At 42.2% G+C, this 19,445-nt stretch overlaps 1 protein-coding gene across 7 annotated transcripts in view; it reads right to left on the bottom strand.

Annotated features, from left to right (window-relative positions):
• The window catches only part of GARNL3 (GTPase activating Rap/RanGAP domain like 3), a 174,961-nt gene that overhangs the window by 100,022 nt on the left and 55,494 nt on the right, over positions 1-19,445 (bottom strand). For all 7 annotated transcript variants that reach the window (XM_037994107.2, XM_037994110.2, XM_037994105.2 and 4 more), the window contains one exon: positions 6,867-6,941. In XM_037994107.2, coding sequence (XP_037850035.1) covers positions 6,867-6,941 — 75 coding nt within the window. The remainder of the gene's footprint in view (positions 1-6,866; positions 6,942-19,445) is intronic.

Genomic DNA, 19,445 nt, shown 5'->3' with positions numbered 1-19,445 from the left:
GAAAAAAAAAGAAAGAAAGAAATATAGCCTGTGCTCAAGCGGCTCACACCTGAAATCCCAAAACTTTCGGAGGCTGAGGCAGGTGACTCACTTGAGCCCAAGAGTTTAAGACCAGCCTGGGCAACATGGTGAAACCCCATCTCTACAAAAAATACAAAAACTGGCCAGGCGCGGTGGCTCACGCCTGTAATCCCAGCACTTTGGAAGGCCCAGGCAGGCGGATCATGAGGTCAGGAGATCGAGAACATCCTGGCTCACACGGTGAAACCCAGTCTCTACTAAAACAATACAAAAAACTACCCGGGTGAGGTGGCAGGCGCCTGTAGTCCCAGCTACTTGGGAGGCTGAGGCAGGAGAATGGCGTGAACCCGGGAGGCAGAGCTTGCAGTGAGCAGAGATCGCACCACTGCACTCTAGCCTGGGTGACAGACTGAGACTCTGTCTCAAAACAAAACAAAAAAACAAAAACAAAAAATACAAAAATTAGCCAGACGTGGTGGCCTGTGCCTATAGGCCCAGTTGTGCAGGAAGCTGAGGTTGGAGGATCACCTGAGCCATGGAGGTCAAGGCTTCATTGAGCCATCATTGCACTACTGCACTCCAGCCTGGGTGACAGAGGGAGACCCTGTCTCAAAAAAAAGAAAAGAAAAAGAAAATATAGTAGACAAGTGAATTATGTTCAATAAAAAGACCTTTCTAGCAATTAGAGATACTGAAAAATGGAATTAACTGCTTTAGGGGTGTGTTATAACGGGAATACGTATTTGGTCTTTGTTGCTGGTTCCTAGTGCAGAGCTCCTGAGTGATAAGGGTGACAGAAGCATCTTTTGTTCTAAGGTGGGGACTCTCAGGGGGTTCCTAGATAGCTGCAGGATTGGGGGTGGCTGCCAGAAAGACTAAGCCTTGATTAGAAATTTGGAACTTTCAGCCCCAAATCCCAACCTCCAGGATGAGAGAGGGTTTGAAGATTGAGTCAGTCATCCATGGCCAATGATTTAATTAATCATGCCTACCTGGCCAGTCGTGGTGGCTCACGCCTGTAATCCCAGCATTTTGGGAGGCTGAGGTGGGCGGATCACCTGAGGTCAGGAGTTTGAGACCAGCGTGGCCAACATGGTGAAACCCTGTCTCTACTAAAAATATAAAAAGTATCTGGATGCAGTGGTGGGTGCCTGTAATCCTGGCTACTTGGGAGGCTGAGGCAGGAGAATCACTTTTTTTTTTTTTTCCTGAGACGGAGTCTTGCTCAGTCACTCAGGCTAGAGGGCGGTGGCGCCATCTCGGCTCACTGCAAGCTCCGCCTCCTGGGTTCACACCATTCTCCTGCCTCAGCCTCCCAAATAGCTGGGACTACAGGCACCCGCCACTATGCCCGGCTAATTTTTTTGTAATTTTAGTAGAGACAGGATTTCACCGTGTTAGCCAGGATGGTCTTGATCTCCTAACCTCGTGACCTCGTGATCCGCCCGTCTCGGCCTCCCAAAGTGCTGGGATTACAGGCGTGAGCCACCGCGCCCGGCCAGGAGAATCATTTGAATCCAGGAGGCGGAGGTTGCAGTGAGCCAAGGTCACGCCATTGCACTTCAGCCTGGGTGACTAGAACAAAACTCCATCTCAAAAAAAAAAAAAAAAAAAAAAAAAAAAATCATGACTACCTGATGAAATCTCTGTACAAACCCCTAAATCATGGGGCTTAGGGAGCTTCCATGTTGGGGAACATATTGCAGTAGTGAAAATAGGATACAACTGGAGAAGGTATGGAAGCTCCAAGCCACCACCCTCACACCATGACCTATGCATCTCTTCCATTTGGTTCTTCCTGAATTGTACTCTTTATAACAGACCAAACCCTGGTATTGGTCTATAGCCGCTTAGGAACTGGGCTACACAGCCGGAGGTGAGTTGTGGGTGAGCAAAGCTTCATCTATATTTGCAGCCACTCCCCATTGCTTATATTACCACCTGAGCTCCGCCTCCTGTGAGATCAGAAGCAGCATTAGATTCTCGCAGAAGCATGAACCCTATTGTGAAATGCATACGCGAGGGATCTAGGTTGTGTGCTCCTTATGAGAATCCAATGCCTGATGATTTGTCACCGTCTCCTATAACTCCCAGATGGAACCATCTAGTTGCAGGAAAACAAGCTCAGGTCTCCCACTGATTCTACATGATGGTGAATTGTATAATTATTTTATTATATATTACAATGTAATGATAATAGAAGTAAAGTGCACAATAAGCGTAATGTGCTTGAATCATCCCGAAACTATCTCCCGCTACCTGGTCCGTGGAAAAACTGTCTTCCACAAAACTGATCCCTGGTGCCAAAAAGGTTGGGGACTACTGCTTTATAATATATGAGTAATAGTAAAAAAAAAGTGCTTTTATGAATTCTGTGAGTGATTTTAGGGAGTTATGGAAGCTGAGGAGGAGGCTGTGGTAACGGCTACCTGACTTTGTAGCCAAGTTGGTCGGAAATGTGGAATGTAGGTAACCTGGAGACCCAATGCTTGTGACTGGCTTCTGAAATGAGGACAGTCTTGTGGGACTGAGCCCTTAAACCTGTGGAGTCTGACACTAACTCCAGGTAGTTGGTGTGAGAATTGAATTGTAGGACACTCAGTTGGTGTCAGAATTAATTAGTGTCAGGAGGAAAAAAATCCTATCAAGGAGGCATCTTCCTGCTGGAGATATACTCAAGCAGGAAGAGATCAGCTGACTGCTGGCAAAGCTGATGTAGGAACTCATGCATTGGAAAGGGGATTGGCCCAGATGAACTCTAAGGCAGGAAAGAACGGTCCATTCTGATGGATGCCAATCTGCAAACTGTTTACTAGCCCATGACAAGGTATACAAGAAACCTTTATAGTGTTCTGACATGCCTGTGGCATCAAAGTACATGCTCAGTGGATTCATCTCATGAAACAGTCCAGACCAGTCTGGATGATATCCAATTCCTTAATGAGTTGCATAAGGTAGGACCACATATTTAATTTCCTGCAACTGACCGGAAATTAAAAAGACAGTCTGAGAAGCACGGCTCAGAGGCTCAGCCTCATTGGTTGTCGCTGGTAAAGGCTTTCTGACGACCCCATCTTAACTAGGGCTCTTCCTATTTCTTTGCACCATGGTCCTCTGTTTTTGCCATAGCAGTTACCAAAATTTGCAATCCTTCTATGTGTTTCTATTGGTTACTGATGGCTCTCCCTGCCACCTGTAGGTCCCTGGGAGCAGGGACCTCAGCAGGCTTATTCAATCCTGCATCCAGGGCTCAGCCCGTCTGGCGCTAGGAAATGACCCTATGAATGCCAGCTGAATGAATGTTTTGTCATATTATATGAAAAGCACTCCTGATACAACTTATTTTTTGGTAATGGCAGGCTAGATTATTCAGATCTACCCCTCCCACTGAAAAAACTAAAAGTACTAGAAGAATATTAAAATCATCTCCTTGAAAGCACTGGAGGCCGGGCGCAGCAGCTCATGCCTGTAATCGCAGCACGTTGGCAGGCCAAGGCTGGCGGATCATGAGGTCAGGAGTTCGAGACCGGCCTAGCCAACATGGTGAAATCCCGTCTCTACTAAAAATACAAAAATAAGCCGGGCATGGTGGCACGCACCTGTAATCCCAGCTACTCGGGAGACTGAGGCAGGAGAATTGCTTGAATCCAGGAGGCGGAGGTTGCAGTGAGCTGAGATAATGTCACTGCACTCCAGCCTGGGTGACAGAGCAAGACTCTGTCTTGGGGGGTAAAAAAAAGCACTGGAGTGCTTACCAAATAGTAAGAATTGCCAACTAAAACTGAAAGGCAAATGGGAACCTAGAGAGGTAAATGCATCATGAAAGTCTTTTTTGGCTTGAGGATGTTTGTCAATCCCAGCAAAATTGAATTTGGGTTTTGGTGACCTCATGGGGGACAAAGACTCAAATCCCAAGACCCATTGGGGTAGGCAAGTCCAATAGGAACCCAGCCCCACATTACGCTAGGATCCCAAAGGGCTACACACTCAAGTAAGAGGGAATCAGAAGAAACCACCTCTACCACCAAAAACTACAAGGCAGTTGTGACAGCACCAAGCAGAGCTGAGCCGGGGAGCACTTCTGAGGTGTGGGGGCCACACGCCAGCTTTCACATGTATCTGCAGCTGTAATAGAGCTGAGCGGGGGGGCGCCTCTGAGGTGTGGTAATCTGCAGCACTTGGGTAGTTTAAAAGGTCTCAAGCTGGGTATTTGGTTTAAAGGTATCTGGTAAAAGCAAACATAAGTCCTCCCTACCAAAAAGCAACTCATCTTAGGTCTCATATTATTCTGAAAAAGTAATATTCAGGAATAACAAATAGTACACGATCAGGCAGCCTAGCACACAGAGAAGCACATGACATGAGGAACACAGGCCAGAGGAAAACAATTAAACAACAGCCACAAAAACTTCACATTTCGGAATTCTCAGTCGCAGATGATAAAACCATTACACTACGTTTAAAGAAATAAAAGACAAATTTGACATTATCTCAAGGGAACAGTAAACAATAAAAAGTGACCAAGCAACCTCGGATTAGGCAACGGTTTCTCAGACATAACAACAAAAGTGCAAGCAATCAAAGAAAAAAAATAGACAAATTAGATATGATCTAATCTTAAAGCTTTTGTGCTTCAAAGGACACAACCAAGAAAGTGGAAAGATAAAAACACAGAATGGAAGAAAATTTTTGCAAATCATATATCTGATAAGTGTCTAATTATCCAGACTATATAAAAAACTCTTACAATCGAATAATAAAAGCGCAAATAACCCCAAAACACAATTTTCAATTTGTTTGTTCATAGGTTTGAGAATTTTTAAGCAACGACATATAGTGAGTCCTTTACTGCACTAACAGCTTTAACTAATTCAGAGCAAGCCAGCTGTTTTTTTCCCTCTGGAAGTCAAGTGCCCGTAAAGTCTTTTATCAGGCTAGGAAGTACCATTGGCCAGAAACTTCTGACTGAAGACCATCAATACAAAACAGCCAAGGTGCTCCAATGGAGCATCATGCTCAGTAGTTCTGGTGGAAATAAAACCTAAAAATGTATTTGATCCTTGATATTGTATTTCCAGAGAAGCAATCTGAGATAGGAATGTGTTTTGAACACAACAGACCGCAATGATTTGTGAAATCAGTAACTCTCCAAATTGTTCCCAAGACGTCGACTGAACTGCCCAAGGCCACACTGCTGGTGAGTTGTAGGGCCATGATTTGAACCCTGGGAAGACTGACTCTTAAGCCACTTCTGATCATGACCCAAGCACAGGTCATTTCTAACCCCTGACTGGGGCCCAGAACCTATCCTCTGGTGTACAGCAGGGCCAGGTGAGCAGTGTTTGACTGCCAAGTGTATGGTGATTACAGGATCACATGAAGGCCCCATTGATGTCTTTCCTGGGAGGTGTGTATTTCCTCCAGACACTGGACGCAGAGGGGCCAGAGTTGTGCTTATATAGGGTGGCAAAGTCCAGTTTGGTTTGTCCATTTCAGGATGGGCTGAAGTTCTGCAAAATTTTGGTAACAGAAAGATGTCTCAAGGTATACAGCCTCCATGGACTCTCAAAGTAGAAACTCAGCATGGTGACTGCTAGCTTTCCAAGCACTGGAGAGCAAGAACTCAATGCCTCTGTGCCTGGCTTAGCTCCTGAGAACCTTTGGCTGCCTCAGCTTGTGATGATGAGGCTATCTAGTCCCAGGGGCCAGGCCATTTGGGGAGGGCTGTTTCTAAGGTTCAGAAGCAAAATTTCCCATGAGTTCATTCTTCTATGTGGGTCAGCCGACATCATTCTGGACAAGAAGTATGTGGGTACCTATTCAGGGGTATTCAGCCCCAACTTGGCTAACATGTCAATGGCAAGGGTCAGGTGAATGTATATGGCTAAGGCCAAGGGTGAAAATGAGCAATCACTTCCCAAATGTTGTGGGCTTTCGAGTTAAATTAATAGCTCTTCACCAAGAATTTGCATTAGGAGGTGGTCAGGAGAAAACTGGCAATGTAGCAGTGATGACAACAACAATAACCATCAATAGCATCATAACTAGCACTTCTGAATGCTTACTATGTGCCAGGCATAGTGCTAGGAGTTTTACAAGCATAGCGCACTGAATTCTTGCAGTAATCTTGAGACAGTTTTTAATTTACAGATGAAAAAAACAGGCTCAGGGAGGCTGGGGTCCTTGCCCAGGGTCAGGGTCAGGGAGCTAGAGCTATGATGAGCTACTGTGCAAAAAGGCAGCAGAGAAGAAAAAGGGTGGGGAGTTTTTGCCATACTCTGCAGTTTAAAGGGTAGACCCCGTGGGATAGAGATGGTAGTGGCAGTTTTAAAGGGGAAAAAAAAAAAAAAAAAAAAAGAGAAAGTCAGGAGAGTGTCTGTGGCTTGCAGCAAGGAAGACCGAGAACCCAGAAAGTAAGTGTGGCCCAAGGAGTGGTAGGCAGTACCAGCCTCTTTTCCTGATGACATTTTGTCATTGCAGTAATTTTTGGCATCTCCCTCCTGGATCCTGGCACTGCTCGGAGGGCCGTGCCAAGCTGATCAGCCTGGCGGAGGAAGTACTGGGACTCGGGGCCATTCACAGAGGGTGGTAGAATTGTCTCTGGCTCCACTGCTGGCAGAACAACTTCCTGTGTCTACCTGGTTTTAACATAGATCTTTTAAAGGGTATGTGTCACCCTATGAATAGCACCTTCCATGCCAGAATACTGACATTTCCCTTCCATTGGCTTCAAGCACAGCTCTGAAAAGCTCTATTTACCTCCTCCAGAACTCTTTCACTGCTATATCCCAGGCACTGCAATCATGTGCTTGGTGGCATTACAGGAAGTGGGGAGGCTTCCTTACCTCATCTGAAGAGCCATTTTCCACTCTGAATCTTCCAGCCCTTTGGATGGCTCCATCAGCATCACTGGAAATAAGCTAGGGGGGAAAAAGCATTCAATTAGGCAGTATTTACAATGTCTATCTGTATGTAGCTATCCTATAAGTAAGCCACATCTAAGGACACAGGCTGGAGTGCCCAGCCTAGAAGCTAACAGGTTTTTTAAAGCTCTATCAGCCAGGTACTCATATAGTTGGCTCCCACTGTCCTTGGGAACCCAAGAGTAACAATGGCTAACCTGCAAGCATGGCAAACAAGAGCATCACATTTAAATTTGAACACATTCCAATACTGATGCTCCCAGCAAAAACAATCTTAATACACACCACATGTGGACAAGTGGCAGTTCACAGATGGCAAGACCGAAAGCCAGCTCTCAAGTTCAGCCGCCTTCACAGGAAAGCCTGAAGAACAATTAGTGGCTGGCAAGAACTCAAGGCTCTACTACCACGAGAGAAAGCGCCTGTGCTTCATTCAGTTTTAAACAGTTTCCAAAAGGCCAATTAGTCCCTCCTCAGGCAGGCAGACTGTGTTTTAGCTCTGGCAAGGTGATGCTTGCAAATAGACAGCCTCCAAGGGGCCTGATGTTCGAAAGAGGTGAGTGAACAGACCGGGGCTTGGCACTCGAGTCCTAAAACTACTGACTCAAGATTAACTTATTTTCTCCTTCTAGATTTTCTCAGTAGCGACTCGGGAAAACAACACATCTTTTTTTAGCCTTTAAATCTACCCACAATTTGCAACAAAGATCTGCCAACAGCAGACTCATCAGAACGCACCTGCCCTGAGGGGCACTTCTCACCTCTCTAACTCAGGGCTTGCTCAGCAAAACAGAAATGTTATTTCTCAGGAAAGATGGTTACCTCATATTTTCACTAGTGCTTAAGAGATACGATGGTATAAAAAATTAATAGAAAAAATTTAGGTAAAAACTCCAATGAATTTTCTCAAGGAAAATTATTTAAAAGAGATTGATAAATTTTTCCTATGATAAATATAAAAACAGTATCTGGTATTTGTTGAAGGCCATGCATTCTTTTGCTCTTAATATGTATTATCTCATTTAATTCTCATAACAACACAAGGTAGGCATTATTATTATTCTCATTTATGAATGGGGAAACTGAGGCAGAGAAGGGTAAAACAATGGGCTACAGTCACTTAACTAGTTAGTACAGGTAGAACTGGGATGTGAACAGAGGCAGCCAGACCCCAGAAGCCCACTGTCCTCATCGAACCACCACCCTCCCTAACCATCTTCCAGAGAATGTCCGTGATTAGGTTCAGTTTTTATATCTCATCTTTCTCCTGCAAAATAATTTCTAAAAGCAAATGTTTGGATGACATCAGATCATTACACGATCGCTAAACTGAGGATGAGCCCAAGAGGCTGTGTAGTCATGAATTTCACCTTATCCAAACAGAGGTCTAGCCTTTGCCCTCAGCTTCTGGGAGGTGATCTCTAAGACCTGGGAATGACCTGCGTTAGTGTCTGATTACTTAGGGGCTCTGAGTCACACTGATTTATAGTGAGGGCTTTGGGTCACACAGTATCAGCTCTACCTCCAGAGGGGCTGAAGGCTCAGGTCGGCCATGTGGGTGGTCAGCCACATCTACGGGATCAAGCCCTGCTAAAATCTCTGGATACCACAACTCAGGTGAGCTTCTTTGAGGAGCAACATTCCACTCCGTGCTGATGTTGTCACACATCATTGGAAGGAGGAGTTAACAACTCCTGTCTACAACTCCATCAGGAGTGGACAACGGGAAGCTCTGCAATGGAACTCTTCTGAACTCTGTCCCACGCATCTCTTCCCTTGGCTGATTTTAATGTGTATTCTTTTGTTGCAATAAATCATAAATGAGCTTAACAGCTTTTAGTGAATTCTGTGAGTCCTTCTAGCAAACTATCAAACCTGAGAGTGGTCTTGGGGACTCCTGAACGCTGCAGTAGTTGGTGTCAGAAGTGAGAGTAATCTGGTGGACTGTCTCTAACTTTACAGAGGCCAATTTTAAAGTACAAGAGAAAGATAAATTTAGATATCATAGGATCACTGCCATTTTCACAGGGGAAGTATAGAGGATTCGGCATCAACAGCTTCTTTGTGGGTTTCTACTCACTGTTAAAATAGAGGGAAAAACAAGTAGATTTCAGGTAGAGTACTATTGGCATAGGCTGCCTTAAGGGCTTTGGGAGAAGCATTCTGAGATGACATCTGGACTTGGCAAGAAAAGAGCACTATGATCAATTAATAATGTCTGACATAGGTCTATAGAGACGTGAGACACACCCTCCCCTTACTTGTTACCCCTAAAATAGAGGTTGCTAGAGATAGTCCTGACTATAACTAGTCTCATCTAGGAGTCAAAGGCTTGAGAGAAGAGCTGATAGTCATTCATTCATATAAAAATATAAATTAAACATCATAAAAACACTATATTTTAGACACAGGCATATGCAATAATGCTCTTTTTCATTTGTTGAGTTTAGAACAAAAGTATACTGCTTGTCTTGCTTAAAAAGTTCAAGAAAAAAAGGAAGAACACATTTAACGATTTGATGGTAAAAAGAAATGTAGCTCCCTTTGAACTCATGAAATCCATAAAGACAGAGCTCATGCTAATGGGTTTGACTATCACCTTTACCATTTCCCCATCCCCATCCCCATCTTCATTTAAGTCACCATCATCTGTCACCTGGATGACCACAACCACCTCCTACTGAGTCTAGACACCCATCTACCACTGCTCCTCTCCAAGCAGCTCCTCACACGGAAGCCTGCAGCCCGGGTGATTATGCAAACTGCAAATATGACTGTGTGCCACAATCCCACCTCTATTCCAGCACCCCCACTTCTTCCCACCAGAGGACACATGCTTGGGACTTCCTGGCTTGGAAGGCCCTCCTTTATCACCTTCCCCTAAAAAACCCTACTATTCATCCTTCAGTTCCACCAAAGTCCCCCTCCTTCTATATACCTTCCCTGACCCACTGCCTAGGAAGATGACCCTGTTGTCAGTTCTGGGGACACTCTGCAGAATTGTGATTGACATTTCTCTGTGTGATTACTTGGTTCACACCTGTCTTTCCTCAGGCGCTCTCTCTGCTCTCCAGCAAACTTTAAAAAGACAGCAACTACATTTATTTGTTCTCACCACTGCATCTCCAGAGCTAAGCACACCACCTGACACAGTATCCATCTCATTAAATATTCATAAATAAGAAATATGTGAATAGATGAATGCCAAATTTCTATTGCAAATGGCCAAAGAGATATCAAAACGGGGGTAAGACCTATGCTGGCCCTGGAAACCAGAGAGAGTTCATTACTCATGCAAGAAATGTCAAAGGAATTCTACCAGCTCTATCATGAAGGAAAGGCCAAAGTGAAGGGCAGGCCAGATAACTGGAAGCACCACAGGCTGGGGAAAGTTGGTTGGGTAGTAACTTAATCAAACCATGCAGGTTCACACCAACACCCTGAGCTCAAGCTGGCAGGACCTGCCTGAGGGGAGGGTGGGTGGGAGGGCAGTAGGTGGGCAGGAGATCCTACTGGTCACACTCAGGGCCAGCATAGAGTGGCAGTCTCAGTGGCCCCCACCCTGGCTGGGTCACACAGCTTGCTAACTAAAGCAGAGGGGGCTGTGGTGGCTGGAGCCTGATGAAGACCAGAACATCAGCTGCTGTGAAAGGAGAAAGTGCCCCAGCAAACTAGGGAATGAAAAAACTAACACTTCAGGAAAAAAAAATCTTTTTAACACAGTAGAGAAGCTGACGGTCAGGTAGCTGTCTCTGTCCATTTTCTTTCTACTATCCTCACAAACCTTTGATCTGGCCAATTACAACTATAAAAAAATCTACATTTTCTTTTTTTGGGGGAAGATTTGGCTCAGGAATGACACAATCTCTATCAGAACCCATCTAAATGTCAAAACTGCACAACCTAGAAGACCTCTTCCTCAATTCATCTAGATGGTACAGAGCTCCAGCTACCATCAAAATCCACTCTCGCCGTTTGTCACAGTGCAGAATCATAGCTGGACACAAAGCTAGACTCCGTTGCCCTAGAGGTGGCCATTTGACTGAATTAGTTCCACTTGAAGGTGGGCCAAAGCCCACCTGGGTACATTTATGGACCCAGGCCCTTTAGGAGAGAGGAGGTACCTCTTCTATGCACTTTTTCCTTCTCCACTGGCTAGAACCCCAGTGATCAGAGGGATCCTGGAAATTCATGTTGAAGACAGCAGATTTTTCTTGAGCCTGAATGTGTGGTGCAGACCCACTACCCACTTAGAATTCCTGGCTGCATATGAGAGAGAAATAAACTTATTGTTTTTTACTGCATTGTAACATTCTAAGCCAACTAATATCCCCAATAAGGAAGAATCAAGAGAATAATCACTGATCCTATGATAAGTTCATAATATAAAATGTAAAAAGTGACCTGAAATATCAGAGAAAATGTTCTATGAAACAGATTTACTACAAAAAGTACAAGAGTTTTTTGAAAATTTCTAATTATGGTAATAATTTGGGAGCATATTGGATCTACAAAAACGGAACAATCTATAATCAGCTTTCATATGAAAAGTGTAATTACTGAATTTCAAAATGTAGTGACCGTGGTGAACCAAAAACTAGATACTGAGAAGAAAATGCCCCTAAAGAGTAAATAAGAATATCAGTTTGAGATAAATAGAGGAAAACGATTATGAAAAACAGAGAACATATCTGGGAGAAAGTGTAAAGAATGGACTGGGGGGTTATGAAAGTGGTCCTTGGGCAGAGAACAGAACACAGGAATAAGCAAATTATCTCCTACACTAACCACCCCCTCTAGCAAGGTTCTCTACTAATGAGTGAGACCAGAACTAAAGGAGAGCTACTAGTGAAGGCAGATCAGCCTACATGGTGTGGAAAGAAAGAAGACAGCAAGGCAGTCCGAGATCTTACCCCTCCAGAGCCAGCAAAGAGGAGGGAGTTGTTCAGGTCTCCTCTCACACTGGAATGCATCCAGCCCTTTGTTATTCTTCTGGGAGAAGGGTCCAGAAAAGAGACTTTTGCCTGTGTGCTCAGACCTTTGTAAATACAGCTCTGTCTACCCAGGAGTTTAGTAATTAGTAAGATGTTTTCTAATCTGATCAATCCAGATCTGCACTCCTGAAGGGTGGAGTGAGAGGGAGGGATACAATGAGAAAGTGGATAAAGAGGAGCCTGGAACTCCTCCTAAAGGTAAACAGAACAGCACAGATGTTTTAATAAATATGAATTGGTTACATTTCCCTACTAAGACAAAAAAGACTTGATTGGTAACCATAAATGAAATATATTAAATACAATAAAGCAATCATGAAAAAGAAACACAAAATAAAAAATTTCCTAGGTAAATTGGGACAAAAAGAAAGTAAGGGAATAATAAAACCATAAAGTAGAACTTAGGAGAAAAAGACATCAAATAAAAAAAGTTATTTTATATGGATAATTAGAACCTCCCATCTCCAAAATATAACTATAAACATTTATGTAATCAATAACATATGATTATAAAACAAAAACTATTATAACTAGAAAGAAGAGTTTATAAAATTATAGTTGTAATGGGAAATTTTAGTACCTTTCTCTCTGATAGGTCAAGACAAAAACTAGTAAGTATTTATAGAGGAATCAAATAATAAATTTAATAAACATGATTTAATAGACATATACTGACTGTATCAAGGTACAAACAGAGAATACACACCTTTAAAAATATCTAGCTAACTTAAAAAAAACCGACCTAATATTGAAAAGAAAGAAAAGTGAGTTTCACTCTTGTTGCCAGTGGAATGGCGTGATCTCGACTCACTGCAACCTCTGCCTCCCGAGTAGCTGGGATTACAGGCATGCACCACCACGTCCAGCTAATTTTGTATTTTTAGTAGAGATGGGGTTTCTCCATGTTGGTCAGGCTGGTCTCAAACTCCCAACCTCAGGTGATCCGCCTGCCTTGGTCTGCAAAAGTGCCGAGGCATGAGCCATCACATCTGGCCCAGAAAAGCAAGAAAAAGGTCCACAGGACAATATAACATAAAAAACTTATAAATATTCTATAAAACTGTACAGGTCATTTTTAGCACAATGCAGTTGAATAAGAAATTAGTTATCAAAAGGATTTTAAAAACTGAAAATCAGAAAATATACACCTCAGCCTATTGTGCCTATTGTCCCAGCTACTTGGGAGGCTGAAGCAGGATCGCTTGAGACCAGGAGTTCAGTGATATAGTGTGCATGATCACACCTATCAACAGCAACTGTACTCCAGCCTGGGCAACACAGTGAGATCCCATCTCTTTAAATATATGCATACATAAATAAATTTATGTATGCATATATAAATTCTTGAGTCAAATAGGAATAGCGAAATTAGATACTATTCAGACATGAACAACAATAAAAACAGTACATATCAAAACAGATAATGTGATAGGTGCTATATTTACAGAAAAATTCACATTTTCAACGCTTTTATTATTAAACAAAAAAGGAAAAAAACAATGAACTAAGCATTAACCACTTGAAGATAAAAAAAGAACAATGAAATAAACCCAGGGAAAGCAGGAGAAAGGAATCAATAAAAGATCCGAGCAGAAATTACAAAATTAGAAAGAGAGTATAATTGACTAACATATCCAAGATATTCCAAGGCAAGTCTGATTTTAAAAAGCAAAGAATAAAGACAAATACATATAGTGATAATAAAGAAAACAGAACCACTAAGAAGAAAGAGATTTCTAGAAGATTAAGAGAATGTTATATGAAACTATGCCAATATCATCAATAAGTTCAATGAAATGGAAAATTTTCCAGGAAAAGAGACACAATGAAAATTATTTTAAGAAAGAAATTTGAGTAGACCAAAAGCTAGTTGCAAAACTGAAGATCTTGTCAGAATACTGCCCCACAAAGGCAGACCTGGCCCAGAGTGTCTTCTGAGGAGGTGAAGGATCTGATGCCCCACACCAGAGCTATGCGAGAGCCACATGAGAGCCATATAGTCACAGAAAAGTGGGGCAGTTTCCTTTGAGAAGAGGCACCAGATCTTTTGCATTCATTTTGACGGATCCATTTAGGAAAGGGGTATTAACATATATGTGTAACATCACTAATGCTAAGAAAAGAGGACAGGATTTTTTTTAACTTTATTTGGTCTTTCATCTCTGCTATGGTCATATACCAAATAATCAGATTCTGTGGAAGACCGTGCCCAGGAGGGAGAAAAAGGAAAAAAACACAAAAAACAAAAAAACAAATTAAATGATCATTCGGCTAGGATCTGCCAGACTGTGAGTGATTCCTTCTGAGTTCTTGCACTGTCCAATACTGTGGCCACCAGCCTTGTTTAAATTAAATTAAATTTTATTTTTTATTTTTTGAGACAGGGTCTTGCTCTGTCTCCCAAGCTGGACTGTAGTGGCACAATTATGGCTCGCTGCAGCTTTGACCTCCTGGGCTCAAGCAATCTTCCTGTCTCAGCCTCCCAAGTAGCTGGGACCACAGGCACATGCCACCACGCCTGACTACTTTTTTATTTTTCGTAAAGACATGGTCTCGCTATGCTGGCCAGACTAGTCTCGAACTCAGTCTCAAGTGATCCTCCTGCTAAGGTCTCCCAAAGTGCTGGGATTACAGGCGTGAGCCACTGTGCCCAGCCTAGATTTAATTTTAATTAAAATAGAAAACATTCAGTTCCTGAGTGCACTAGTCACATTTCAAGTGCTCAGTGGCTATGTGTGACTACTACACTGGACAGCACAGATAAAAATATTTCCATAATTCCAGAAAGTTCTATTGGACAGGGTTGTGACATGCTGGACATTCATGCAGCTCTGGGTGACCAGAATCAAATTGGTTTGCCATTCAGTTAGTTAAATAGTGAAAATTCATGTGACTTAACATCCTGAGTACAGGCCTTGGTCTAATTTCAGCAAAACTAACTGTTTCATTTAACACTGAACAGTGTTCAATATATTAGATGTTTTATCTCAGGAAAAAAAATAAGATCCAAGCAAGAATACTTGTTTGCAGAATTTAACAAATTAATATTTTAAAAATAGAAGGCATAAAATATTACTCATTAACTATAAATAAAAACATTATTAGTTTCAAATTGTAAGCAATTATTATTAAATGAGGATCTTTCTTAGATTAATACAAATACGTAATTTTTCAAAAACAAAAAGCACTTCCTTGTCTATTTCACTGCTTTGTTTCATTGGGCTGGTGCTTGTTTCCATTCTAAATCAGTGCTGGGATTCCCTATGATCTCTGTTCAGTATGCATTGTGTACTCGGCATTCAGGTATATAAATCACAGGAACATTATTTTTACTTAGAAAAAAAACTAAAAAAGGTTATGTAAAGTACATCTTTAAGCATAATATGTAATATTTTCTCCTAGATCCCCCTTCTTTAAAATGAGTGGTTATGAGTATGGGTTTTGGGGTTCAACTGATCAGGTTCAAATCTCAGTTCCATACTTGTTAGCCGTGTGACCTTGGGAAAATCACTTAATTTTTCCTCTCTAAATTTTAGTTTCCTTATGTCTAAAATGGGACAGTGACTGTACCTACTTCTGGCTTGTGGTGAGGATTTAATAATGTAAAATATATAATTAGCCTAGAATAGTACTTGGACATAATAAGTGCTCAATAAATGTTATGATGCTATAATATATATTGTAGTAATATGATAGTGATTAATATAAAATGCTTTGATTAGCATGATTAAGCCACTTTAATGCTACATTTAAACTCTTGGAAGATCTGTTTAAATATTTGTCCATCTAGCAAACATTACTGAAACTATTTTTTTCAGGGCCTGTACTAACTGCCAGACAAAGATAAATCCAACATGATCCCTGCCCTAGAGGACTGCAAATCCTAGAGGGAGTGAGAAACACACATACATATAATCAGATAAATCACAATACAACCTGGTTAAATGCCATAACAACAGACAAAAGAACAGGGGACAGACACTGGAGAGACCAACTCTGCCTGGGGGAACTGGGGAAGGTTGCATTGCTATAACGCAAATTATTCTGGAAGATGGAGAGGACCTTTGAGAAATGATTTCCAACATAAGCAGGTTTATTTAAACTGCAAATACTGGTCAAGAAGGCAGATCCATTTGACCCTGCACATGCAAATTACAGACAGACACAGACACAGACACATTCCTGGTTTAGAAAGTACTACTATTCAGAAAGGAAGAAAGAAAAGTTTAAATGTCTGCATCAAAAAGAGGGGGTGAGAAAAGACAAAAACGTGGGTAGAATGAGCCATCCTCTCACTGCTGAGTGCTACCCTGGGGCCTGTCTCCTGGTCTCTTTTAGTCCACATCCGTGCCTGCAGGGAAAGGCAAGGGAGAAGGAGCCAGTGTGGGGACCAGAGTAGGGAGAAGGGGTGGTTTTTTTCCTCCTCCTCCCACTCTTCACCTTGATCCTATTCTGCCTGTGCCGGGGGACAGGGAGAAGATCTGGGTGACTGAGCAGCTGCGCAGCTGGGGTGCTGAGAGCACCAAGGTGCATATACAACCAACCAGGTTGGTAAGCAGATTCCCCAGCCAGAAGGATAAACGGTGGCTGGAGGAGAGCCACCAAGGTCCTGGATCTGGACTCAGACTTTTTTTGTCATCCTTGTCCCTGGCCCCTGTCCTTAGCAAACTCAACACCCATCACTATGATTGATCTGACAACTTGAGCTCGTGTTCTTCTGCCTTTTCAAATCAAATACCTCCCAACTCCATGGCTCTGCCACCCACTCCTAACTCCAACAGCATCCTCTCCTTCCCACTGGCACAGCTGTGGTATCACAGGACCTACCTCATAACCCACTTGGGCTCTTTTTGGCACGGGCTCTATCCGGGAATCTGTGGTTAATCAGGCTGCACTTACCACCCCACAGATCTTGCATGCTGCTCATTCCTCCTCATGCCACCAAGTCAAGTCACTTGCTCACCCGCTGCCAACTGAACTCTCACTCTTCTTCTGTGTTCAAAGAGTTCCCATCTGACCAGGCCTACAACATGCTCATGCTATTTGACTACGGCTAGATCCTCACCACCATCCAATCTTTTGATCCATTATTTTTTTACTTCCCATCACATCACATCCTCCACCTTATCTGTCACAGGTTCCCACTGCAGAAACACCCTTTCTCCTAACAGATGACGTTTCTGCTATTTTACTGAGAAACGTGAAGCAATTCAGGATGAGCACTGTCATGTAGCTTTCCAGCTCAAAATATACCTGTCTTGGCTTCCTAATTAAAATCATATCTGAACAGTAGTCCCTGATACTCCACTTCCCAGTAAAAGACTTGTGAAAATTCACCACAAATTATGACAACTCCTTTGAATATTAAGAAGGAATGATTGGCAATCCTATGTCCAAAATATCAGGACATTTTCTACTTACTATATGGCCAATGGAGAAGAATCAAGAAACATATTTGGTGACTGGCTTTGTTGCCTGGAACAGAACAAATCTGTGATAATTATGGAAGGTTGGAAGGCACTTTAATCTTCCCCACACCATCTCATTTTAGCTAAGAGACACTGGGTCTTTCAGAAGAGTAAGAATAAAACACTAGGAATCATCTTTTTACTGCATGGGCACTGCATTTTGAGGTAGCCTCACTTGTACAAGCACCTCTTTTTCACGACAAGGAAACACTGGGTAAGAAGGAGGGAGGGAGAGTGAGTCCATCTTAGAGAATGCAGTTCTCATAAACCAAGTGTCCCAGGCAGGGAGCGAGACGTGGAGAGTCCTGAGGGCAGAGCATCCTGGGGAGTTCAGTTTCCCCAACACGCCAAGGGGCTGGGGGACATTTAACCTCTTCACAATCTACATTCTGTTTTTTTATCTAGATAGCTGGCATTTTATCAAGCTTATGTAAAGAGCTAAGCAAACATTACCTCAATAAGCCTCTTTCAACCAGACTGCTACCGGTAGTTCCTAAGCCCCTGTCATGTATAAATTCTAGAGCCACTGGTTCAGAGCAGCAAAAAGCCAAGCACAGGAGAACATCCTATCTCACTCCAGCAGAGGCTTATAAGATAAACACCAACTAGACCCTGGAAACTGATCAAGGAACTTTGTATAATCTCTAGCCATATAGTTGTTTATCTCAGAGAAGCTACAGTCCCAAATGAACAATGACAGCTGAGAGCCAGTTATACATTCTGAATGTTGAAGAACAGAAGGTCTGAATAGCTCTTTGTTTTTGTTTGAATTAAAACAAAAATGAAAACAAACAAAAAAAAATGGGGGCTATGAAAAAATGCTACACATAATCCTGAAAACTAAAAGAGGGAAGCATAGCTCTAACCATCTTTACTATGAAACCAAAATAAAATTTTAGAATAGCCATTGCTGTCCTCAGGGAGACAGAAGACATGAGCTCTTTGCAATAGTGTAGAAACCTTGTGCAAGTGGGTGAGATAAAAGAGGATGAAAAAATGCAAATGTAGGATTAAAATCTTCACTGGAGGAGGAAAACAAAATGTTAATTTGAGGGAACTAAAACAGTAATATCTCCATCATTTTAGATGCTGATTATAGAATGGAAAGGAACAAAACAAAATGAAAATAAAAAGAAAGAAAAGACAGTCACGAAGGACAGAGAAAAAGGTCTTTACTGTTTTAGGGGAAAAAATACACAATAATCAAATATACAACAGAAGAAAACATTCATCCTTGATTAAAGGACTGGGTCTAAGAATCCCAGAGGTGCAATGTTTTAAGGAAAATTAATGAAAATAGAAAGGTATGGAGAAATCATAGGAAACATGTAAAAAATGAAAGATAAGAAGAAAAAAAAATGTAAGAAAAACCCAGCCAGGAAAGGTAATGTGAAACTTTCTGAAACATTTCTTTCTGAAATTGAATTGGAACTGGCTGATATTTCTCTTCAGAACACTAAAGGGCAAAAGGTAACTGTACTGGTTGATGTGTCCCCACCAAATTTAGGTCCACCTGGAACCTCAGAATATGACCTTCTTTGCAAATGGGGACTCTGCAGATGTAATTTGTTGATATAAGGTCCTACCGGATTCTAGTAGGACTTAAATCCATGACTGATGTCTTTATAAGAGAAAAAGAGAGGGTCATTCAGATACAGAGACACAGAGAGAAGGTGATGTGATAACGGAGGCAGAGACTGGAGTGATGCAGTTACAAGCCAAAGGGGGCTAAGGACTGCTGCAACCCCAGAAACTAGAAGGGGCAAGGAAGGATTCTTCCCCAGGGCCCTCAGAGGGAAGATGGCCCTGCTACATCTTCATTTTGAACTTCTAGCCTCCAGAACTGTAAGAGAATAGACTTCTGTTGTCTTAAGTGACCCAGTCACCAGTTTGTGATAAACTCTTACAGCAGGCCTAGGAAACGAACACAATAACAGTTCAAAATTTGTGAAGTTTTAAAGGAAAAAGGTGATGACTCAGACACTTAAAAGCAGGTAAAGTTGTTCTTGTGAAAGCTATGAATCAGAGACATGCTCAGA

This window comes from Chlorocebus sabaeus, chromosome 12 (genome assembly GCF_047675955.1).
Source record: "Chlorocebus sabaeus isolate Y175 chromosome 12, mChlSab1.0.hap1, whole genome shotgun sequence".
Taxonomy (NCBI): domain Eukaryota; kingdom Metazoa; phylum Chordata; class Mammalia; order Primates; family Cercopithecidae; genus Chlorocebus; species Chlorocebus sabaeus.
This window is presented reverse-complemented; position numbering and strand designations above follow the sequence as displayed.